Here is a 25948-nt window from a genome sequence, read left to right on the forward strand (position 1 = left end):
GCATTTTGGCTGGATGTGGTGGTGAATGCTTTCAATCCCAGCACTCCAGAGGCTTGGGCAGGTGAATATCTGTGAGTGTGAGGCCAGACTGGTCTGTATAGTTCCAGGACAGGACAGCTAGTACTATTTCACCTTGTATTGCCGTACAAGAGTTCCACACTAGCCCAGAATGAAGTATAATGAAGGTTTATTTATTAGGGGGGTACACTCACAGAAAGATTAGTGATCCACAGTCCTCTGCTTGCACAGGGAACTGGAACTAAATCCAGCAAGCAGCCAATCACCTCCACCCCACCCCCCAAGCTTTATGTCCTGTATTTATAGTACATTAGACCATGCCTAAAGTGGGCCAACATCTTAAAGGATTTTGGCTGAAGGAGTTCCCACAGCACCTCCCCCTTCTGTCTAAATAAGAGAATTCTAAGCCTAATACAAAAATAAACGATAAGAACAAATATCAAGCATAAAAGCTAGAATTACAATGTCAGCATGAACATCATCAAGCAAGAAACATGCCAAATGTTTCAGTAGTTATCCTATGCTAAGGAGTCTCGACTCTTATATTAGAAATGGCTTGCCTAAGTCATGAGAAGAAAGTAACTATGATTATCTAGTCTTCAACCCTACCAAAGACCTGAGAAGGGAAATAATATTGTATGAGTAAACAGGAAATGCAATCAAGCAAGATAGTTTCTGAGTAGTTGGTTGGGTTTTTCTGAACTTCTTACTTGAAGTTCTGGCCAGAACATTATAAGAAGGTGTACCATGTCATGTAGCCAAGTTGGAAACATCTTGAGCAGTTTGTAACCCAAAACTGATCTTCAAGTGGTACCATCAGCATCATGACATCATATCCACCAAGTGGAATCATTGTTGTGGGGGCCATCTTCTTCCTGGAAACTTCAAAGATTATTGCAGGAAAATATATTGTTAATTGTGGAAAACTCAAACATTCATATAGACATATTTTCAACAAAAGTTACTATAGAGATAAAAATAGGTATGGGGAGAAGTAAAATTTTTCCTACGTTTTTTTTTCTTTCTTCTGTCCCATACCAGGTGGCTCCTGATATGAGACAGGAACTCTGGAGTTTTGTTTTAACAGCATGCATGGATTTAGAGAAGGATAGCCACTGTCCAACTCCAAAGCCAATTTTGATTTTTAAATGAGTTGCGACTATTATTATACTGAGAAGTAGGGAGATATGTATGTTTAGGTAGTAGAATTTTATCCTGCAGAGGATATGGGTATCATAAGTCAGATTTCTCTTTGCTTGGTGATTTTTTTTCTAGATAGCTATCTTCTTTTTAAAAAATATTCATTCATTCATTCATTCATTCATTCATTCATTCATTCATTTATTGTGTATGCAGTATTCTGTCTGTGTGTATGACCGCAGGCCAGAAGAGGGCACCAGACCCCATTGCAGATGGTTGTGAGCCACCATGTGGTTGCCGGGAATTGAACTCAGGACTTTTGGAAGAGCAGGCAATGCTCTTAACCTCTGAGCCATCTCTCCAGCCCCCTTTCGAGGTCTCCAGCTGCAATAGCTATCTTCTTTAGGCATCTAGATGTCCAAGGTCTCTTGACTTTTTGAAGATGGGTATTTTCCTACAAAGAGAAGAACCCTGCCCCAACCTTTACGCTATTTTCTTACCACCTGTAGGATTGTCACCTCTGTGGCTGAGCTGTCATTTCTCTTTCTAAAGAGGTTTTTCTTTTTAAAGCTGAATCTTTATTTTTATGGTTTTTAAAGCTTTTCTTCTCCTGTGGGAACAAGAGCAAAACCTCTTTCCCTAACAGCACATCTCCTGACTTTCATTATAACTGCCTGACCTGTAGGATTGTTTGGTATAACTGTAACATGCTTTATATTATAATAAGTAAAAACTTTTATTTTCTTTGAGACATATGCTGAACCATTGTCTGTATTTATTTTGCAGCTATACCTATGATGGCCATAACTTCTAGTAAATGAGTGATTACCAAATCATTCTTTTACAAACTTAAAGAAGTTGCCCATTGAAAATCTGAATAGGTTTTATTTTATTTTTTAAATTATTTATTTATTATTTATACAATATTTTGTCTGTGTGTATGCCCTCAGGCCAGAAGAGGGCACTGGACCTCATTACAGATGGTTGTGAGCCACCATGTGGTTGCTGGGAATTGAACTCAGGACCTTTGGAAGAGCAGGCAGTGCCCTTAACCTCTGAGCCATCTCTCCAGCCCCCTGAATAGGTTTTAATGATGTGGTGTACATATTTTAATTTTTCAAATTCTGCAAAGTAGAACACATCCATCTGCCAGATTTCATTCCTTTGAGTACCTTTTGGGTGACTTATTTGCAGGTTGTGGTGTTTGATTATATAAAGAGCAAGATTTCTTTTTAACAACAAATACAAGAGAAATCAAGGGCTGGTTGATTCTTAAATACAGTGAGCATCTAGTTGCTCCTGTACCAGCTGTTGTAAAGCCTGCAGTTTTTCTTCTGTTGAAGGCCATTGTTTAACCCATATTGGTTTCTAAGCTAAAGGCCGTTGGTACTTCTGAATGTTTGCTAGTTGCTTTGTGTTTTTGTACAGCCTGAATGGTTGGTGACTGATTTTATGGTACCTTATAATATCCTTCCTAGAAACATTTTGGTGTATGATATAATAAAACTATCTCCTTTGTGTTAGTGTTTGCGTTTTGTGAGATGGGGTCTCATTGTATTGCCCTGACTGACCTAGAACTCAGTCTGTGGACCAGCTGGCCTCATCTTCAGAGATCTGTGTCTCTGTCTATCAAGAGCTGGAATTACAAACTTGAGCAACCACTTGCAGCTTTTTCTGAGTGTCCCTTAGCATTGTATAGACCCTGCAGTTGTTCCAAGTGACATGTTCCCTGTGGATGTGATTACATGGAGTTTTGTAGTCACAGAACGAAGATAGTCATCAGTCAATCCATTCATTCCTGGGGCCATCAGGTAGGCAGGTTACAACAGAACTAGAAAAACAGCTGAAGGTCTCAGATGCTATTTGATAATATGCTTAGCTTTTGGCTTAATGAAAGCTAGTGGTCTGTTAAGTTGATAGATTTCAAAAGGTATGTTCAGCCAGATACAGAGTTGATGGTAAGTGAACGTTAGAGAGACTGAAGAGTCCAATATCGTTTGGCTCTCTATCTGCAAATTCTAACTGTCCACTATCCTGAGATTCTGAAGTCCAAATCCACCTAGAGAATGTAGGTGTGGCTTTTTTGGGGAATTTAATACATCCTGGAACAATCAGATTGTTTAGTGGTTTGGGATGTATATTGGGTTCAGACTCACCACCGTCCTGGGTCACATAAATCAGGTTTTATTACAGTTTCTGTATTTAATTTCAAATAAAGCTTTTGTTTCCCTTTTTCTCTGGGGTAATGGTTGGGTGTTTTGGGTTTTTTTTTTTTTTTTTTTTTTTTTGCTTTTAAGACAGTGTCTCATTTGGAAACCCTTGTTTGCCTCAAACTTTCTAAGTCCATCCTACCTCTGCCTCCCAAGTGCTAGGGTTGAAGATTTGTGTATGTGTTACACATGTGCGCTTGAAGGCCAGAAACATGCATTAGTTGGCTTCCTTCATTCTTTTTGCGTATTCATAGGAGGAGGGGGTTTCTCCCTGAACTTAGGGTTTGCATGTTTTGGCTGGACTGGAGCTAGTAACCCTGACAGTCTTTCTATCCCCGACTCCTGTGGAGCCGGCGCCCAGGCTGTGGTGCTGTCCGTGGATTCGCGCTCAGGCCTCAGAGTCGCACAGCGAGCTCTCTTTGTTTATTAAAATGTTTAATTTATTTTACATCCCTCCTCTCTTCCTGTTCCCTTCCTTCTACACCGCCATCCCTGTCCACTCCTCCTCTGTCTCCATTCAGAAAGGGAAGGGCCTCCCTTGGAAGTCAACAAAGCCTGGCATATAAACTGAGGCAGGACCAAGCTCCTTCCCCTGCTTCAAGGCAGAACAAAGTATCCCACCATAGAAGAATGGGTTCCAAAAAGCCAGGTCACGAGCCAGTGATACACAGGTCCTTGTCTTACTATCAGGGGCCCTATAAACAAATTGTCATCCAGATACAGAGGGCCTAGTCAGTCTCAGGCAGGTTCCCTAGCTGTTGCCCTAGAGTCCATGAGCTTCCGCGATGTCAGGGTCAGCTGTCTGTGGTTTCCCATCGTGATCTTGTGTCTCCCTCTCGACCCCTGTCCCCTACCACACCTTGCTCATATGATCCCTCACTCTCTTCAGCTGAGCTCCTGGAGCTTGACACAGTGCTTGGCTGTGGATCTCTGCATCTGCTTCTGCCAGTTACTTGATGAAGATTCCATGATAACAATTAAGGTAGTCACCAATCTGATTACAGGAGAAGGCCAGTTTAGGCACCCTCTCCACTATTGCTACAAGTTTTAGCAGAGTTATTTTTTAAAATTTCTGGGAGTTTACCTGCATTAGATTTCTCCTTTACCCCAAGATGGCCCCCTCTATCAAGGTACATCTTTCATCACTCACCTTCTCTGTACCTCCCCAACTCAACCCTTCCAATCCCTCATGTTCCCCACTCCCCACCCTCTCCCCTCTACTCATCTTCACCTCCAGTTTGCCCAGGAGATCTCATCTATTTCCCTTTCCCAGGGTGACCCATGTGTCCATCTTAGGGTCCTCCTTGTTACTTGGTTTCTCTGGGGCTGTGGATTGTAGCCTGGTTATTGTTTGCAGAAGGCACTCTTAACCAAGGAGCCATCTCTCCAGCTCCCAAAGTACTAGGATTATAGGCTTATCACTTAGGACAAAAGCTTTTTATTTTTCTTTCTTTTTTTTTTTTTTTTTTCCAAGACAGGGTTTCTCTGCAGCTTTATTGCCTATCCTAGAGCTAGCCCTTGTAGCTCAGGCTGGTCTCGAACTCACAGAGATCTGCCTGCCTCTGCCTCCCGAGTGCTGGGATTAAAGGCGTGCTCCACCACCGCCTGGCTGCTTTTTATTTTTCTGATGGTAAGATATTGTTAGTTGCCAGTTTGATCATTCCAAATTGTTGTTCACCTACTTGAATCTACATTGTTGCATCGTGCCACAATCAGGATACTGATGTTTTAAAAATGCTAGGGTCTAAATAAATCAAAGATACTACTAATAGTTTAGATGATTGTTTAGACAGCACTGGGCATTAGCCAGCAAAAAACCTACTTGTCTGTCTGTCTGTCTGTCTGTCTGTCTGTCTGTCTGTCTGTCTGTCTCATCCATCCAGCCAGCCAGCCAGCCAGCCATCCAGCCATCTATTTATATATGTGTCTTTTATCTGAAATGTGTCTATGCACTGTGTGTGTGCCTGATGTTTGTAGAGGCCAGAAGAAGGTATTGGGTCCCCTGGAACTGGAATAATGGATAATTATAAGCTGTCATGTGGATGTTGGAAATCAAACCCAGGTCCTTTGTAAGAGCAGCCAGTGCTCTTAACTGCTTGAACCATCTTCAGCAACCCCTTTCATTTTTTAAAGTAATAATTTAAACATTTTTGTTTAAAAATACTTGTTTGAGATAATGTCTCACTATGTAGCCCTGGCTGTCTTGGAGTTCACTATGTAGACCAGGCTGGCCTCAAGCTCATAAAGGTCCGCCTGCCTCTGCCTCTCTAGTTCTGGGTTTAAAGGTATGAATACTTAATTTTACTTTCTTGTTACCAATTCTACAGATTATAAGCACACCACAGAGAATTACCAATTCGGGAAGTGTTCTGATTGGGAGTCCATATCCCCCTGCACCAGCAATGGTCACTCAGACACACATAGCTGAGGCTGCTGGCTGGGTTCCCAGGTAAGAGGGTCAGAAATGACTGTTTCTAAGTCTCCTCTTACTGTCTTGCTGTCTTGTCCTTGCCTTCCTACCTCCCCTTTTTACATTTATTATTTTACAAATGTGTGCACACATGCTTGTCATGTAGCCTGTGTGGAAATTAAAGGGAAAGCTTTGGGAGTCAGTTCTTCCCCCCCCCCCCCCCCCCCCGTGAGAGTCCTAGAGATCCAGCTCAGTTTGTCAGGCTTTCCAGCAGGTGCCTCTAACACACTAAGACATCTTGCCAACCCAAATATTATTGTTAATTATGTATATATGTTTATATAAAGGGGTGGGATATGTGATCATGAGTGCATGCAGGTGCCTGTTTAATTCTGAAAAGGGCATTGTTTCCCTGGAGCTAGAGTTGTAGGTGGTTGTAATCCACCCAAGGTCAATGCAGTAAAACAAGAAAGCCTGGTTCTCTGATAGAGCAGTAGATGCTCTTAACCACAACAGTGTCTCTCCAGAACTTTTGTTTTCCAAATTGTGGGGGGGGGGGGGGGGGGAGGGAGGGAGAGGGAGATTTACATTTTTGTGGGCATATGTATTTGTGAGCATACATGTATATGAATGAATACATATAGAGGCAAGAGGTTAACAACAGGTGTCTACCTTCATCACTACATTTTATTTGCTGAGGGAGGTCTCTTGTTGAATCCAGATCTTGCTGATTTGGCTAGTCTATCTAGCCAGTTTACCTCAATCACCTCTGAGTGCCTGCCAGGATTACAGGCAGGTTACCCCATAGTCCTAACTTATATATGTGTGCTGGGGTCTGGTGTTGGGCTTGCATGGCAAGTGTTTTATACACTAAGTCATCTCATCAGCCCTTGAGGTCTCTTATTGTTTTGTTAATCGGCATTATTTATTTTGGTTTGGGGGTGTTTGAGATTGGGTCTCATATAATTTAGGATGGTCTCCAGCTCACCAAGTCAGCTAAATGATCATCCTGACTCCTGATCCGATTATGTCCACCTTCTGAGTGCTTGTTACAGGCTGCTGTGAGTTTGGGTTTTACTGTTGTTTGAGACTGAGTCTTGGGATATAACCTTGGCTAGCCTAATACTTGATATATAACCCTGACTAGTCTTGAACTCTCAGTGATCCTTCTGCCTCAGCCTCTTAAATGCTGAAGTTACAGTTATTTGCCACCATACCCAGTTAGTTTAGATCTTTAAAACTAATATATTGTTTTAAAATCACCACTTATGATTGAGCTCCGTGTGTAGTCCAGGCTTGCCTCCATACACAGTACCACCATGTCAGTGAGTACAACCATATTTTTTATAGTTTTTCCACTTTAACTTCATTTGCTTTCATGTTTAGCCTGAATAAATGTCTGTGTGAAGGTGTTGGATCCCCTGAAACTGGAGTTACAGGCAGTTGTGACCTGCCATGTGGGTGCTGGGTTCTCTGGAAGAGCAGCCAGTGCTCTTAACTGCTGAGTCATCTCTCCAGCCCTTAGTACAACCATTATTTAAGCTGAGAAAAACGATTTAACAAATTATCACTAGATCTTCTGACTTTTTAAAACTTTCAAATAGGACTACTTTTTACAATCATAATACTTAGATACTTTGGAAATATAAAAATTATCTTTATAGCCGGGCGGTGGTGGCTCACGCCTTTAATCCCAGCACTCGGGAGGCAGAGGCAGGCGGATCTCTGAGTTCAAGGCCAGCCTGGTCTACAAGAGCTAGTTCCAGGACAGGCTCTAGAAACTACAGGGAAACCCTGTCTCGAAAAACCAAAAAAAAAAAAAATTAACTTTATAATTTTTCACATTTAAAAGAATTACGTTGTATTGGCTTTACTCATGATTTTTCCCTTAAAAATCAGGAAAGAAACTAGGAAAATAGGACAAATATATTAACATTTCATTAAAACTTCCCTTGATTTTTTTTTTAAATAAATATTCGGCAGTGAAATAGATATTCCTTCTATGTTACCACTTAACCCCCATTAGTGTCAAGCCCTTTATGTTTACCTTTGTTTATAAAATGCTTTTTTCTCTGTTACTTCAGCACCCTGTCTTCTGGAAGAGGCAATGAAGACAGGAGTGGTGGTGCATTAATGTAATCCCAGACCATTGAGAGAGTTAAAGGCCAGTCTGGGTGACATAGTAAAACCTTGTCTCATGGGGTGGGGAATGGGTACATAAGCATGCAAGAAAGAACTGGAGTGACTAGAGACAAGACTCAGTGGGTAAGAATACTTGTTCTTACAAAGGAACAGAATTTGGTTCCCAGCATTCACATCAGGTGGCTCAGAATTCCAGCTCCCAGACATCTGATACCATCCATAAAAATTAAAAGGAAGAAAGAAAAATATTAAAATAATATTCTAAACTTTATTTTATCATTTTTGAAGTTTTAGTACTTGAAGTGTTACACATCTAGTAACATACTACTTGGGTTCTACCCTGTGTGTGTTTATGCAAACCAACAGTAATTCTTTATTAAGAATGACCTTTGCTTCAAGGATAAGTAAGTTAATGAAGTAAGAGCCCTGTCAAGTTTTGCCATATACAGATTGACAGACATATCCATATAAACAAGAGTTTTGTAAAAATTGATTTGTACTGTTTTCCTACCCAAGTATTCATTGAGCTTATTCCAACGTAAGAATTACTATATTTTCCTGTCTTTATCCCATGGTGAAAATTAAGTTTTCTCCTGTGTATATTCAGAGTAGAATGAGTCAACCTATAATGAGTTATTTAAGAAATAGAGTTGTGTTATGTGCTATCCCTAAGCTATCTTTTTGTCTTTTTAGTGATAGAAAACGGGCTAGAGAATTTATAGACTCTGATTTTTCAGAAAGGTGAGTATAAGTGCCTTTTGTTTCATATTCTGCAATGAAAAGCGGGGCTTCTTTGTATAACTTTTGACTTCACTCAGTTTCTGCCATTATTTCATTCTGCACTGAGCTTTCTAATTCACTTTTTTGCGGGTAGGGGGAGGGAGTTTTGAGACATTGTTTCTCTATAGCTTTGGAACCTGTTCTGGAACTCGCTCTGTACAACAGGCTGGCCTCAACTCACAGAGATCCGCCTGTCTCTGCCTCCTTAAAGCTAGAGTTAAAGGCGTCAACACCACTGCCCAGCCTCCCATTCACTTATTTGCATAGATATCCCATGACATTTAGGCCCCTCCCTCCTTTTCGGAACGAAAATGTTCTTCCAAAGTAAATACTCCATAGTTTCCTAACAAGCCCAAACTTTTCAACAATTGTTGGGTTGTTTTTTTTTTTTTTCTTAAATAGTTCTAGATCATAGTAAACACTTTTTTTTTTAGACACTTTTTAGGGTATGAGATCATCTTTTCTTAGAATATTAGTATAGTGGTTCTTCTTTTGTATAACAGAATTACTGTGGTCTCTCTCAACAAGTATAAATATCTTTCTAGTCACTGATAGTCTGGCATTAAAGACTATGAGTGGAAGAGCACTTATGTAACATTCATTATTAGTCCTATGTTCTATGACCAGCACTAGGGGAAGAAAGAAAGGATCTATTGGTTTAGAGCCATCTTATTTTTGAACTTAGGCTAAGTTCAAAAAATCATGCAAGCCATTATACTAGGTTTCATATTAGTGTTACACTATATTAAAATATAGTTGTCATTTCAGAGTCCATTGACTTTTATAATATGATAATTGTTCTGTTAATAAAGCCTTGGTAATGGTTTTTTAACAACATCCTCCACTACATAGGAAATTATAAGCCTACATGGGCTAATGTGAGACCCTGTTTTCAACTGAAAAAAAAAAAAAACAAACAAAAAAAAAAAAAACCAAAGTAATAGAATCTCTTATTCCACCAACAAATATAGTTAATGAACAAAGCAAGTGAACAGTACTACTTTATATCTACTCACTAGCCATTAGGAAAAAGACACTATTGACTTTTATAAGGATATGAAGCACCTAGAATGCTCCTGGGCTGCCGATGGCAATATAAATTATCACAGTTATTTCTTTTTCTTTTTTTAATATTTATTTATTTATTATGTATACAATATTCTGTCTGTGTGTATGCCTGCACGCCAGAAGAGGGCACCAGACCCCATTAAAAATGTTTGTGAGCCACCATGTGGTTGCTGGGAATTGAACTCAGGACCTTTGGAAGAGCCGGCAATGCTCTTAACCTCTGAGCCATCTCTCCAGCCCCTATCACATTCATTTATGTAAAACCAACATAGGTAAATCCTGACTTACTAGTGTTCTAAGTATGTGTTGAATAGGAATGTGTGTGTGTATCCACAAAAACTTATTAAAATCTTAGATTTATTTATTTTTATACATGAGTATTTTGCCTGCATGTATGTACCACATGCATTCAATGTCCAAGGAGGCAAGAAGACATCAGATCTCCTAGTGTTGGAGCTACAAATGCATGTGAGCCACCATGTAGATGTTGGAGACTAAGCCAGGTCCTTTGCAAGAGAGCAGCAAGGGCTCTTAACTGCTGAGCCAACTCTTTAGCCACACACACATTTCCTACTTAGTGAAATTAATTTTGGTGGAAGTTACATTTTGTTGTTGATTTCGTTTGTGTTTTTTGTTTTTCTTTTTTGAGCCTTCCAAGTACTAGCATTATAGGATTGCATCACCATGCTTGGCAGTTAAAGAGGTTTTTGTTTTAAGATTACTTGATAGAATGTGTGTGTTGTATGAGTGAGACATACATACATACATACATACATACATACATACATACATACATACATACATACAGGTACCCTTGGAGGGCAGAGAAGGCATTGAATCTCCTGGAGCTAGAGTTAAAGGTGGTTGTAAACTGCCTGATGTGGATGCTGGAAACCAAACTCTGGTCCTCTATTAGAGTAGTATGTGTTTTTAACTGCTGGGGTATCTCTCTAGCCCCTATTGGCGGGATGTTGTTAGTTCATTCATGGCTGCTCGGCTCCAAAATAATCACTCAGAAAATATATTGTTTACAATACTGTTTGGCCAATAGCTTAAGCATATTTTTAGCTTGCTTTTATATACTAAACTAACCCATCTCCATTAATCTGTGCATCACCACAAGGTCATGGCCTACCAACAAATTTTTGGCAGGTTCCAATGGGACTGTTACATGGCTTCTCCCTGACTCCACCTACTCTGTCTTCCTCTATCTGCTTAGAATTCCTCCCTTGCCCTGTTCTGCTAAGTCACTAGCCAAAACAGATAAAAGCAACACATAGATAGAAGGACTTCCCACACTACCTAACATTTTAAAAATCACATGTATTTATTGTGTATTTATCAGTGTTGGTGTACATGTGTCTGCCACTGAATGCATATGAAGGTCAGAGAACAACTTAATGGAATCAGTTCTTTCCTTCCATTGTATGAGTTCCAGGTCCACCTTGGGTCATTAGACTTGGAAGCAAGCACCTTTACCTGTTGAAACATCTCAGTAGCCCCTTAGAGTGTACCTACTACTATTTAAACACTCAATTCAGATTTTCTGTTTTTCTGTTCCTTTCTTTCCATATCAATCAGATGCTTAGTTCTACTGATTCTAGCCTTAGCAGTTCTGTCTGTTCATGTTTTCTACCATTGACCCAGCTTCAGGTCATCACCTCAGCTATTGCAATAGCTTCTTAGCTGGTTTTTCTTTCCCCATAAAATTCACTTTCAACTTTAACACAGTAATTTTTGCCTACATCAGTATCTCACTGTGCAACTCAAATCAGTTAGAAATTTCATTGCATTTCAGTACTTCAGGGCCTGTACTCTGAGGATGCATTTATGATTCTTCCCTAATTGTATTAGTCAGGGTTCTCTAAAGGAACAGAACTAATAGAATGGGACACACACACTAACACCACTAAAAGGCAATTTAGACTGGCTTACAGAGTGTGGTCTGGGTATTCCAACAATGGCTGTGTCATAATGGAAAAAGCCAAGAAGTTGATAGTTATTCAGTAGTGCGTTAGGCTTAATGTCTCAGCATTCACTTAATGTCACCAGCATCTGGTTCTGGAATTCTGGAGGATTCCTGAAGAGCTGTTTTTGGCCTTTGGTGTATGTTTGAAATCCTGAAGGAGTTGAATTCTAGTACTGTTAAAGGAATACCTCAGCAACAAGATAAGTGAGCTTACCGGTGAGAGCAAGGGCAAGCAAGCAAAAAGCAGTTTCTTTCTTCCATCTTTTTTTTTTTTTATTTTTAAATCTGGGGTGTCACCAGAATATGTAGCTGAGATTTAAGGTAGATCTTCTTGCTTCAGTCTGATTAAGGAAATTTGAAGCTAGCCTTGTGTATGTAGTGAGTTTCATGCTAGCCAGAGATACACAGTGAGACCCTGTTTCAAGAAATAAAAATTAAAGAAAGAAACCTAGCAGCTTGGGTTTTAGTTGTTTCTAGATATAGTCAAGGATATAGTCAAGGTGATAACCATCACAGGAATGTGGGGGAAGAAAGTAGATATCATCTTCTTGTCTCATTCTTCTGAAAAGAGCGTGTCTAGTCTTTTTTTTTTTTTTGTTTTTTTGGTACATAACATGGAACATGTAAATAATTTATTAATGAGTCAGATTTTGCTAATAAATATAATGAGATGAAGTCAAAATTTGTTTGCTTTGTGTGTAAGTCTGGTTTTCCCATGTTTGTCATTGCTCACCTTGAGGTCTGTATTGGGGACCCCCTGCTGTTTTTGCCATCCTGTATTCGTTGCTGCTTCTCCTGACTTAAGTGCCTCATTTCCTTCCTTTGACCTTTACTCACTGCTTATGACTGTCCCTGCAAGCCATCTTCCTATAGGTTAAAATAACTGTCCATCTTTCCACAGGACGTTGCTGAGTAACTGTGGCCTGACACTTTTACCTTTGGAATTGTCCATGTTGTGAATGTGTTTCATCCTCATGTTCTAAGACTTATTGAGGAAAAGAATTTCACCTAAATTTTTATACTTCTGGTCCCTAAAACAGTTCTTACATATATTTGATGCCCACATATTATTTGAACTAAACTGACCCCTCAAATCTTAATGGCTAAGAACTGACAGTGATTGTTTTAATGTCAAAGAAAAGATAAATATTAATTAAGACATTATCTCTAAAAGGTAGAATTGTTGTAACTTTTCACAAATTTATTTCTAGTGTCTCAAAGTGACTGACATATGACAGTAATTTTTCAGTACTTGCTTACTAAATGGATGACATAGAAAAGCACTCTGTTGAGCTTTTAAGATAAAAATTAATTTGAAAACATTCCCTCGATTCAATTTAAATTTTCTTCATTTGAAACTAAAACATGGAAACTAAATGATTGTCTTCTGGTTTTATTTTTTGCATTGTTTTGTAGAGGAAGTCCTTTAATTATAATGGAATATGAATTTTTCGTGAATTTTTTTCTTTTCTAGTAAACGAAGCAAAAAGGGTGATAAAAATGGGAAAGGATTGAGACATTTTTCAATGAAAGTGTGTGAGAAAGTTCAGCGGAAAGGCACAACATCATACAATGAAGTTGCTGATGAACTGGTATCTGAGTTTACCAATTCAAATAACCATCTGGCAGCCGATTCGGTAAGTGAATCATGAATTTCATACGGACTCTAGTACATGATTCAGTTAACTATGAGTCTGAACGATAGCTCTGAGGAAGCTAGGGAATCGTTCAATTGAGTGCTTCCTATTTCATGTTAAGGTAATTTCTATTGTAAATTTTTGGTTTGTTTTAGAAATACTCTTTTATTTGAACAGATGTATTTTGAATATTTTTAATATTTAATGTTTGCATGTATGATGTGTGTGGGCACATGCATGCCTTAACATTTATGCCAAGTCAGAGAACACTGTTGAGTCAGTTCCCTCCTTACCTTCACCTGGCTCTAGACTGAACTCAGGTCATCATGCTTATCTGGGAAATGCTTCACCCCCGCTGGTGCATGTTGTTAGCCCCCCAATAATTTTGGAGCCTTGCACTTGGGAGATTGAAGCAGGAGAAAATCAACAATTTTGAAGCCAACTTGCAGTATATAGTAAGTAAAAGGCTAACCTGGGCTACATAGTGAGCCCCCCCCATGTCCAAAAAAATAAAATAAAATTCAGTTGCATAATTTAAATTTTATATTGATTTAGAATTCATTTTATATTTAGATGGATTCAGTGTTCCCCACTATCCTTTATTATCATGAAATTTAATTGATTCAGTTTTGTCTTAAAAACTTCCTGTCATCAGGCAGAGGCAGACAGATTTCTGAGTAGAGGCTAGCCTGGTCTACAGAGTGAGTTCCAGGAAAGCCAGGGTTACACAGAGAAATCTTGTCTTCAAAAACCAACAAATAAAAAGCTCCAAAAGCAGAAGTTCCTATCTACAATAAGATTAAAAACCTCATTATACAATCAATATAAATGTAGTTATTCAATAAAATTCTTATTACCAAAAGAAAGGAAAAGGTTACTTGAACCAATTAGTATGCTAAGAGTATAGATATATTTTGGGACAAGTTCCTGTTCTTATTATAGACTGAAAACAACTAGTCAGCACTATTCCATGAACCACACTGTAAGCATCACAATTTTACATAGACATTATCTTTGATATGCATGTGCATATATGTATGTTATCTGTATTGTATGCGTGTGTGTCGAGGCTAATATGCATGAATGTGCAGATGCCAGGTTAACATCGAGCATCTGTCACTCACCACCTTATGTATGTATGTATGTATGTATGTATGTATGTATGTATGTATGTATGTATAGACAGGGTCTCAGTTTACATCTCTGGCTTGGAACTCACGGGGGACCATTTGCTTCTGACTCCCAAGTGCTGGTATTAAAGATGTATGGTACATTCCTGGCATACTCACCTGGAGCCTGGGTTTCTCACTGAATTTGAAGCTTAGTGATTGACTAACTGGGAGGCCAGTAAGCACCCAGGATCCCCATGTCTTCACCACCCTTGTACTGTAGTTACAGATGCATGTCTACTGCACTTGACTCTTACGTGGGTGATGAGGATCCATAAGTATGAAATTCTTCCTAATAAATAATGCAGGCGCTTTTAATACTTTGCCCCTCTATATATACATTTGTCATGGATTTCAATTTTTATATATTCTGGATTCCATAATTGTTTCTATATAGCTGAGATTTGGCCATATAATTTATATTTTCTACATTTCCAAGGTTCCATTTTAAAAAAATCTTTCTCCCACCTTAGTATTTTTCAGTGTCAGTCTGGTGGTAGCATGTTTGTTTCTGGTGATTCTGTGTTAAAGTGTTTTCAGAGTTAGAGATGGGGAACCCCATGAGAGCCCTTGCTTAGCACATATGAGGTCTTGGGATCAATCCTCAGAACTACTAGAAAGTAAGGAAACAAAGAGTGTCCTCAGAGCTGGTAAGATAGCTCAAGAACAAAGGCACTTTGCTGCCAAGCCTGATGAACTGAGTCAGATAGAATTCTCTTGGTGGAAGAAGAGATTGGACTTCTACAAGTGGGTCTCTGAACTCCACCTGGACACTATGGCAAGAATTTGTGTCTTCTAACACACACACACGTAAAAATGTAAAAATAAATAAATGAATAAAAATGTTTAAAGTGTCTTTGTTACATATTGAATTCTGAAGACATTTTCGTTGGACATTGAATTTTTTCAGCAGTTGGGAAATAGTGTCATCAACAGCAGCAGCATGTGAAAGATAACTCTTAAAATTATCACTTAATAAAGATATTTTTAGCAGGCTTATGATCAGAAGAACATTAGACGAAGAGTTTATGATGCTTTAAATGTGCTAATGGCAATGAACATAATTTCAAAGGAAAAAAAAGAAATCAAGTGGATTGGCTTGCCTACCAATTCTGCTCAGGAATGTCAAAACCTGGAGGTGAGTAGGAAGAACTGTCGGATAGTAGATTTATTGTTTGTTTATTCTACATATATAGAAATATAGTCATGCAATACTAAAATATTCCTAGTTCTTGCATCATTACTTTAAGATTCTGTGGAGAATGTTGAATTGGAACAGTTTTGGAGATGTAATTTGCAGTTTATTTTACAAATCATGAAACTGAGCAACAAAATGTCAGTGAGTGTTCTGGGCATGAAGGTGATGATGGTGCATCCCTGTAGCCTCAGCTCTTGGAAGTAGGGAGAAGATCAAGCAAGGATCAAGGTCATCTCCACCACAGAATTCAAGGCTAGCATGAGTACATACCCTGTCTCAAAGCAGACCTACAACAAAAATCCGACACAAAACAACAACAACAATTGTAAAATTAAATGAATGGATTTCATATGTGTTGTTTCTTAGATAAGATCTTTATTTTCTTCTAATTTAAAGTACCTGCCAATAAATTTTTGGTAGGTCATCATAGATCTAATTTACCTGATTAGTTATTTTGTTGCAAGGTCAATCTGTGCTTCCAAACAATAGCTCAAGCTGGTGGTATGTTTCTTATCCAATATCCTAAGTATAACTATGGAAGTTAAATTTATCTTTGACTCTACCGTCAGTAAGTGACAGCATTTTAATGTGGCCTTCACTAATTTTGGAACAATGTTAAAATATTTTTAACTTGGTTAACTTTAGGCACTATAGAAACATTTCCCTAAATGAGTATGTTTCTGACACTATTTCTAATTGGTTTGTTATAATTTTACTGTTAAGACCATGAATAATATGAACTGAGGTGAACAGTGGCTCTTGGAGATAATTATAGTTGATTTCAGATTTTACTCAGTACTTTTGCACTCAACCCCCACCTAGAAATAAAAAAAATACTATTATTGTTCTTGTGAATGACAGAAAAAAAAGCCACATTCTTCAATAGTGTTTTTATATGCTACAGTTGAAATTTCTTCCTTTTTCTTCTTCCTGAGTAGAGGGAGGGGAGAGGCAGGGAGTGGAGCAGAGAAAAATGTAGAGCTCAATAAATATCAATATATCTATATCTATCTATATCTATATATACCTATATATATCTATATATATAGATATAGATATATAAAGTCCTGAGTCCAACAGTGTGTACCTCTAATCCCAGCACTTGGAAGATAGAGAGGCAGGATAACCACAAGATCCTGTAATGTCTGGGATATATAGCAACAGTATGTCTCAAAAAAATTTTTAAATAAAAAAATACCTGGTATAAGGGGAAGGATATGATACAGAAAAGGAAAGATTAGGCATAATCTGAGTCAAGGAGTGACAGTGTGATCAGAGAGGCATGCTAGCAAAAGAGTCAGGTGTAGCTTAGCCTGGTTGGATGTGGGCGTACTTGCAGATGGGGGCTTAGGTTTTATTCTCACAGCAGTATCACACAGATGTCCATGTGAGTCTTAAGTATTAAAGCTGGTGTGATGGTTGGTATAACTATGGAAAGGAACTCATAGTGTAGACCAGAGTAGATCAGAAGCAAACGGGAAATAATTTTTTGGATCAGACAAGAAAGGTGTTTTACATGATGTGTCAAAGAAGAAAGCAAACTGGATGTGATGTCATACAGCAATATATGTAGCACTTGGGAGGTAGACTCAAGGGGAACTTGGGTCTTGAGCCTAGCCTGGGATACATAGGGAGACCCTATCTCAAAATACAACAATGGATGAAAGTATAACTTCATTTTAAAGATTTGTTTGGGGGCTGGAGAGATGGCTTGGTAGCTAAGAACACTTGCTGCACTTGTAGAGGAGCAAGGTTCAGTTCCTGACACCCACATGGTGGCTCAGAACCATCTAACTCCAGGGGATCCAGTGCCACCTTCTGGCCTCCAAAAATAGCAGACATCAGATTAACATGACATACGTGGAGGTAAAACACTCATAAAATAAAAGTAAATTTTGTAAAATGACTTAAGGATTTGTTTGTTGCTTTTTATATCATGTTTTAAAGATAGAGAAGCAGAGGCGGATAGAACGGATAAAGCAGAAGCGGGCCCAGCTACAAGAACTTCTCCTTCAGGTAAAGATCTGGCATGTTTTTTTTCACTACCTTCGTTGCCTATATGGTGTTTCTCTTTTCATTTACTTCCAAAGCCAGTGTGTTTTATAGTTGTAGTGCTATCAGGTAGTATCTGGAAGAATACCAATACAGTCACACCCATCATAGGTCATTGATCTTGAATGCTTAGCCTTTCAGGTGGCCCGGCTGTCACATTTACCCCCATCTCTAACTCCCAGGTGCCCACCTTGAATACAGCAACTCTTTTTGGGTGTTCATCCTTACCTAGAGGTTAGACCGTCAAGGAGTTTTGCTACTTGTTTTGTCCCTAAAGGGATCTTTTTAAGTCTGTCAGGACTGGTGAAGCAGTTGTGGCCATCCAGTCTGTACTAAAAGGTCTACATTGTCTTCCACCAGAGGCAGATAGAGATTTTTCTGTCAGAAACAGGACAAGTCCCACTTCATGCTGAGAGACTATTTCTGCCCCAATGGGAAGGCAAAATGAGAAAGGAGTATTGGAAAAGAAGGCTCCTCATCGATAGCTAGAATACATCTCAGGAGCTAGCCCAATTTGTCTATGGAAAAACAAATGGCTGCTTTCTGTGACTAGAGACCTGGAGAAAGGGACAACATGAAATGCCAGGTTTCTATATCCACTAGGAAGTTCAGGGTGTACCATCTTACAAAGTTACCTGGGGCTCCTCAAGTTGGAGTGGTATTTGGGATCCTGGAGAGGGTAGTTCCAGGACCCATCAGTGTTTAAATTGGGGAGCTGGTTTCAAGTTCTTGTTGCACAGAAGCCATCCTGCCCTCCAATTATTGCTTTGGCTATTGGGAAAGTGTTCATAAGAGTGTAAGAGAGACATAATCCTCAGTTTTGTCCTTGAAGTGTGATGAGGTTAAACTTCTTGAGTTTCTCTAAGATATGACGGGTTGGGTTCCGGGGAAACCAGGGCAGACTCGTTGGGATATATGGGGGCTTTGTTTTGTTCTTTCAAGACAGGGTTTCTCTGTTTAACAGCTTTGGCTATCCTAGAACTCGCTTTGTAGACCAGACTGACCTCAGACTCACAAAGATCCGCCTGCCTCTGTTTACTAAATGTTGGGGTTAAAGGTTTGTGCCATCATGGTCAGCCAGGGATATGCGGGCTTTGAAGGAAAGAGAACTCAGGTGATGATGGGGTTATAGAGCTAGGTAAGGAGTCTCCTGATTTCAAAGGTACAGAGCCAAAATATAGAGGCTTCAGAGGAGTAGGATCTAGCTAACATTTGTGGGCCAATTAGCTAGCCTTAAAAATAAAAGAAAGTTGACCATAAAGAACATTAGATCATTTCCATCTTCTTAAAGAATTGGGCAAGTTGAAGGATGGCATTGTAATTGAGATTCTCCTGAGGCATCTTTGTGTGTGTGTGCGCGCGAGAGTCTCTCTTCATAGCTCTGGCTGTCCTGGAACTCACTGTGTAAACCAGGCTGTCCTCAACTCAGATATCCACCTGCCTCTGCCTCCTGAGTGCTGGGATTAAAGGAGTGCACCACCGCCGCCCAGCTAAGGCATCGTTTTTCACAGCACCCAAAAGTTACTGAGACCATGCTTCCTAACGAAATCATTTTTCTTGTCTGAGGGTCTAATTCTGCCCATTGTAAAGGCAATCAAGTAGTGATTTCCTGAGGAGTTTTAGAGGGGAAAAGTTAAGTCTTGGGTTGTGGTTTTCCTTTACCTACCAGAATTCCCTGTTATCGCCAGTCTGTTAAGAGAATAGTTAGTACAGTCTTATCTATCCCAGGAAGGGGCTAGATCAAGTTGTGGGATTTCTGTACCTACCCATGGCTCAGTCCCCTGCCATTTCCCAGTTTTCTCCTTTAGTGCTGTAGGATCATATCATCCTCTTGTCCCAGGTCCCCTTTTTTTGATGCCTTCATCCCTCACAAGAAGAGTATCAGTCTCAGAGAGGGTGAATCCTCAACGAGGAGTAGCCTAAAGCTGTTCACGGTAGGACAGGAGGTATTTGATTGGGAGGAAAATGACCATAATTCAAGAATCATCAGGGTAGAAAGGCCCACCCACAGTGCAGCCAGTGGACATCTGCAAGAGACTACACTTATATGTGTTAGAATGTTGCTGGACAGGAATGTTCTCGTAAAATGGGACTATCAGACTGGAGCTGTAGATAGTAGAGTTCTTGCTTAGCTTGCTTCATAGCTATAGGAGAAACCTTGTCTCGGAAAAAAAAAAATGTGTAGCACAAATGATAAAGACCCAGAGACAGGTATTGTTGCTCAACCTGAAGATCAGAGAAGCAAAGCAATCAGCCACTGGCTCTTACCTCTACCTTATCATAACCACATAGTGGGGCAACATCTGTCGGGGTCCAGCCTTAATAGGTTCAAGTTTGTACATTCCTTGTAGGGGCATGTGGATTAGAAATGTTAGGTACAATAAACAGAGATACAAAAGAAATACAGACATAGGATAGTATCCGGAGGGCAATCCGTTGTATAATGAATGTGCCTGTGTTTGTTTGTTTGTTTGTTTCTTTCTTTCTTTCTTTCTTTTTTTTTTTTTTGGATTTATTTCTTTATTATGTATTCAGTGTTCTGCCTGCATGTATCCCTGCAGGCCAGAAGAGGGCACCAAATCTCATTATAGATGGTTGTAAGCACATGTGGTTGCTGGGGATTGAACTCAGGACCTTTGGAAGAGCAGGCAAAGCTCCTAACCACTGAGCCATCTCTCCATCCCTCGCATTTGTTTCTTAAGACTTTTAAGTACCCTAATCCAAAAAAGGGAAAGAAAGCAAAAAACTTTGTTTTTTTATTTGTTTTTGGTCTTTTTGTTTTTTGAGACGAGGTTTCTCTTTGTAACTTTGGAGCCTGCCCTGGAACTTGCTTTGTAGACCAGGCTAGCCTCTAACTCATGGAGATCCACCTGCCTCTGTCTCCCAAGTGCTAGTTTAAAGGCGTGCACCACTACTGCACAGCTTTTTAAAAAATCACAATACAGGGAACAAACAAAATGATTACCATCTTAATACCCACACACCAAGTAACCACACCCTAGGTCACAATAACTTGATAATAGCCACACTTTAAATTAAATCTCTTGTCAATAACCTTGAAGGAGCAAGACTAGTCCTGGACTCTGACCTCCAGGGAATGGAAGAGCCCACTTCTGTGGGCTCCCACACAACCTCAGACCGAAAATGGGTGATACAAATCCTCAATTTGAGACTGAGAGTGAGACCTGTCCCACCACTGCCCAGCCTCTATGACTAACTAGTGTGGCTTCTGGGATTAAAGGCGTGTGCCACCACTGCATGGCCTATATGGCTGAATAGTGTGTCTGCTTTGCACTGATTTTCACCCAAGCTTTACTAAAACACAAATAAATAATATACCATTATAGCAATGAAGTCTCACATCCAGGGGAATGGTCAGAGGTGGATAACCCCCCAGAGACCCAAGTGTTGGTATTGAATGGAAGGCAAAGCCATCAGTGAACAAGAAAGCAAATTTGTTGCAGGTGAAGAAAGCTGATCTGTTGGGGGTGGAGCAGGTGGGTAGGGTCCCAGTGTGAAGTGGTTACCTTTCAGTGGGACTTGCCACTAAGCAAACATGTTGCATCCAACAGCATTAGTGTAAGAGGTTTATTGGGGAAGGGGAAACACGAAAGAGTGAAAGGCCTTGTTGGAGTGGGTCCTTGAAAGAGCTAGGCAGACAAGAGGGAGAGAAGCAAGAAAGAAAGGAGGCAAAAGAGGAAATCAAAGACAAAGGTGTAAGAGGCAAGAGAAAAGAACAGAAGGCATGGAGCAGAGATAAGAAAAAGCTTGAAAATAGGGTATCTCCTTCCTTCTATCATCATTGGCAGAATGTTCCAAAGGCTCCACAAAATACTGGGTTATAAGGTGCCAGGGAGTGCCCATTTGGATTTATATCTAAGAGGTGTTTGAGCCAGATCTGACACCAAAGGTCGACGCAGTTCAGAAGCTTTTAAATCAGGCACTGGATACAGAAGTCTGAGGTTTTCCAAAAGACATCCCAGCGGGGAGTTTGGAGGTATAAATGATGATACAGTTCCCATGAGTGAAGCAGAGAAGACAGACCCAAGGGTCTGCAATCCCTAGCATCCCAGGAGTACAGAGAGGAACAGATTAAGTAGGCACAGCCTGTCCTATGTATCATTATGCAAGAACAGGGGTCAAGGACTCCAAGCCTGAGAGAGCCATGGTTGCCTGGTACCAAGACTTGATGAGATCAAAAGGTGAGAACCCATACTCAAGAGACTAGTCCTCACTCGTGGGGAATGGCCAGAGGTGGAGAAGTGGGGGCTCACCAATCATGCCAGTGTTGGATGGAGAGTCCCAGTGATCCTTTGGTTTGAGATGTTAGGCTTCATATGTGAACCGGGTGCCAGGGTCCTAGTGTGCCTCAGACTGCTGGCAGGTAGGAGGAAGCACCAGGAGAACCTGCTGAGGTCATGGAACCAATGTTATAATTTTAAAAAACAGTTGGAAGAAATTACTCCATACAACAGGGCTTGCATAGGAGGTTTTTGGAAGAAGAGAAAGAAGGGGCAGAGACCAATCCCTGAGGACTAGAGTGATGGGAAAGAGAAAGAGAAAGGTGGCAAGGCCCACCTTTTAAAACAAAAGGATGCAAATGTGCACAGGAGGTGCTTTTAGTGGTTGCAGCTGAGGAAGCATTCTTTCAGGACCCCAAGGGAAGGCCAGTATAGATGCCTGAATACTAACAGTAGGGCTTTGGAATGTTTAAGTGCCCAGCAAAAAGAATGAAACTGAATATTTATTTTCCTTTCCTTATCTTTATACCAGAAACATGCCTATAATTTATAAGTCCTATTTTTTTTCTCTTATCTTCTTTCTCTCAATCCAAACATTTATAGAAGATTTTAAAACCTAAGGGCATCTTCGCAGCATTTATAGACTCAGGTGCCTGCAAACTGTAAATGAAACTCAAATTATTACTGAAAACAGTATCTTCAAGTTTTCTATAAACATACAACTTAATTCCTCTTAATGCTTCATTTTTATTCCTTTTATCAAATGAGATTTACAAAGTAGTCATAGAAAATAAAGTATGCAAGTTGTCCCTGTACATTAATTTTTTTGGTTGTGGCTAAACTGATTTTGTATTTCTTAGTATGTCTCAACTCACTGCTCATATGACACAGATTAACAGTTACTTCTGCATGCCACCACTTCCTCTTATCTTTGTTTATTAGTTACTTTTCTCACATGCCCTAGTTAGGTTTAACTATCAACTTGGCACAGCCTAGAGTCTTCTAAGAACGGAGTCTCAATTGAAGGATTTCCCAGATCAGATGGTATCTGGGCTTGTTTGTTAGGGATTATCTTGATTGTTAATTGATATAGGAGAGTCTAGCCCACTATGAGTGGCACCATTCCCTGGACAGGTGGTCTGGGGATGTATGAGGAAAGAGAAGAAGGAAAGAAAGAAAGAAAGCTAAGTGTGGATCTGCAAACAATCAACAAGTATTCCTCCATAATTTCTGCTTCCAGTTCTTGTTGAGTGATAGGCGGTAACTTGGAAAAAAAAAAAAAAAAAAAAAACTCTTTCCTTCCCTGAGTTGCTTTTGGTCAAGAGTATTTTACCATACAACAGAAGGTAACTAGAACATCCCCTCATATAGTATTATTAAGACAGTGCCACACAGGCATGGCCAGAAGTCTGTCTCCCAGGTGATTCTCATCAAGCTGACAACTGAGATAAGTAGTATGACTACATTATACCTATAGATAACTCATGTTTTACTTAATTGTCCGTTCCTGCCTTTAAACCTTTTCCATAAGGAACACACTTAAAGCTGTTCAGCCTCTGCAACAGATGATATTGAGTCTGAAAAGAACAGAAAGCCAAAGGGAGTAAAACAGATAAAGAAATCAGTCCACAGTACATAGGAGGTAATTTTATTTTTATTATTAAAATAGAAATACTAAGTTAGGCATGTAACTCAGTGGTAAAGTACTTGCCTGGTAAGAACAAGACCTTTGGTTCGATACCCAGCACTGCAAAAGAAGACTAAAATAACAGTATGTGTTGACTGGGGTTTCTGTCCCATCAGGTCCCACATCTGTTTAGTCCCAAACAAACACACAGAGGCCTACATTAATTACAAACTGGTTGGCCTATTTGCTCAGGCTTCTTATTAACTCTTTTTTGTTGTTGTTTGTTTGTTTGTTTTGAAACAGGGTTTCTTTGTGGCTTTGGAGCCTGTCCTGGAACTAGTTCTTGTAGACCAGGCTGGCCTCGAACTCACAGAGATCCACCTGACTCTGCCTCCCGAGTGCTGGGATTAAAGGCGTGTGCCACCACTGCCCTTATTAACTCTTATAACTTATATTGGCCCATAATTCTTGTCTATGTTAGCCACGTGGCTTGGTATCTTTTTTTGGCAAGTTAGTCACATCTTGATTGCTCTGTGTCTGAGTGAGGACTATATACTGATTCTTTCCTCTTCCCAGAATTCTCCTGTTCTCATTACCCCGCCTCTACTTCCTGCCTGGTTGCCCTGCCTATACCTCCTGCCCGGCTACTGGCCAATCAGCGTTTTATTAAACAAGTACAAGAAACAAATCTTTATAGGGTAAAACCATTGTCCCACAGCAAGTGGGACATCTACACAATTTTGGTGCTATTAAACAGTGAGTCATAAGTATATAGGAACTCTTCCTTATCACTGTTTTTATTCCTCTGTTGTGCCCGCATCATGGGACCCCCAAGCAAGACCACCACAGAGCCGGTATTCCATGCAAACACACTGGAGTTTATTGATTACAAGTTAGCTAACTAGGACTGTAATCAGTCACTCCATAATCCATCACTCTGACGCAGCAGGTGGGGGAAAGGACCCCAAGGCTTCAGGGTAAGGGGTTTTAAAGGGAAAAACTGCAAGCAGGGTGACACAACACTTAGCATTTTAGGATTGGGTAAAAGTATACAACTTTTGAATTCCTTGGCTGGGATATAGGGGAATTTTAAAACAATGACAGTCAGCAGATAAGAATTTCAAAACAGTGGTTAATCAGATACCCACAAGGACATTTGAAGCAAGCAGATGTTGTTTGGTCCCCCTGGTGGGTCTCTTTGACTAGGGCTGGCACAGTTTCTTGGGAATGTTTATGACTTTGCTGGGCTGCATGGTTTTTTTTGGGGGGCTGAGGTAGAGGTGCTCTTTTGATTTTCTGGTCTTCTGGTTGAACCCCAGTATCTGTCTCTGGGTTTTTATTAATCGTGCTTATGACTGCTCCTGTGATAATGTGGTCTAGTTCAGGTCTTTCCACTTAACGTCTCCCTTTAGTCCGAGGAATCTGAAATGGATGAGTATATAGGTATACAGATCAAGCACATGATGATAATAACCATAAAGAAATTAATTTCAAAATAATTCTGAGTTAGAAAATTAATTTACCATTTATTAATGACAAGCAAATTTTCAAACTGGTAATGAATGACTCATTTTTACATAAAAATTGAGGTTAGCATGATGGCTAATAGGTAGAGACACTTGGAATGTCAATCTGCTGAACTAGTTCAGTCCCTAGAATACCACAGAAGGTGGAAGGAAAGAACCCCCCCCAAAAGTTGCCCTCACACACATACAATAATAGTAATAAATGTGAATATTTGATATATACTGCAGGTCAGGAAGTATCTTCAACATCTCCCAGAGTTATTATTTTGATTTTATCATTGTGAGACTGTCACATTGTATAATTACTTCATTCATGATGTACAAGTACCTTTAGCACATAACAAATTATTCAAATTCTGTCCTAATCTCAAGACAAAATTAATTTAATGATGTACTAATCTCAAAAAAATGTTATTCTTGTTTTGATACAGTTTGTCTACGTAGCCTCTGACTGTACTAGAACTCACTTCCCCCCCATTTCTGAGTTTAAACAAGTCAATTAATTTAGAAATCCCATTAAAACAAAACTTCTGATGACATATAAACACACTGCCATGTTCCTGAAACAGATGCTAACAACTGAAAAAAAAGTTGTTAATGGCTTGTGAGGAAAGTTGTCCACTAATAAGACCTGTCTTCAGCATAACTAAGCCATTTTACATCTGGTAACTTTCCCAGCTGAAAATACCATTTAACTACAGTCAAATATAAAGACAGTTTTGACGGATAGATCAGTACCATTGGTTATAACTTTTAATCAG

At 39.7% G+C, this 25948-nt stretch overlaps 1 protein-coding gene across 8 annotated transcripts in view; it reads left to right on the top strand.

Moving 5' to 3' along the window:
- The window catches only part of Tfdp2 (transcription factor Dp-2), a 112637-nt gene that overhangs the window by 70879 nt on the left and 15810 nt on the right, over window positions 1-25948 (top strand). For 7 of the 8 annotated variants that reach the window (XM_038322733.1, XM_038322728.1, XM_038322729.1 and 4 more), the window contains 5 exons: window positions 5696-5817; window positions 8614-8661; window positions 13212-13374; window positions 15535-15681; window positions 17689-17757. In XM_038322733.1, coding sequence (XP_038178661.1) covers window positions 5696-5817; window positions 8614-8661; window positions 13212-13374; window positions 15535-15681; window positions 17689-17757 — 549 coding nt within the window. The remainder of the gene's footprint in view (window positions 1-5695; window positions 5818-8613; window positions 8662-13211; window positions 13375-15534; window positions 15682-17688; window positions 17758-25948) is intronic. The other variant, XM_038322727.1, reaches the window with a different exon arrangement.

The sequence above is a fragment of the Arvicola amphibius genome, chromosome 3 (assembly GCF_903992535.2).
Source record: "Arvicola amphibius chromosome 3, mArvAmp1.2, whole genome shotgun sequence".
Classification (NCBI taxonomy): domain Eukaryota; kingdom Metazoa; phylum Chordata; class Mammalia; order Rodentia; family Cricetidae; genus Arvicola; species Arvicola amphibius.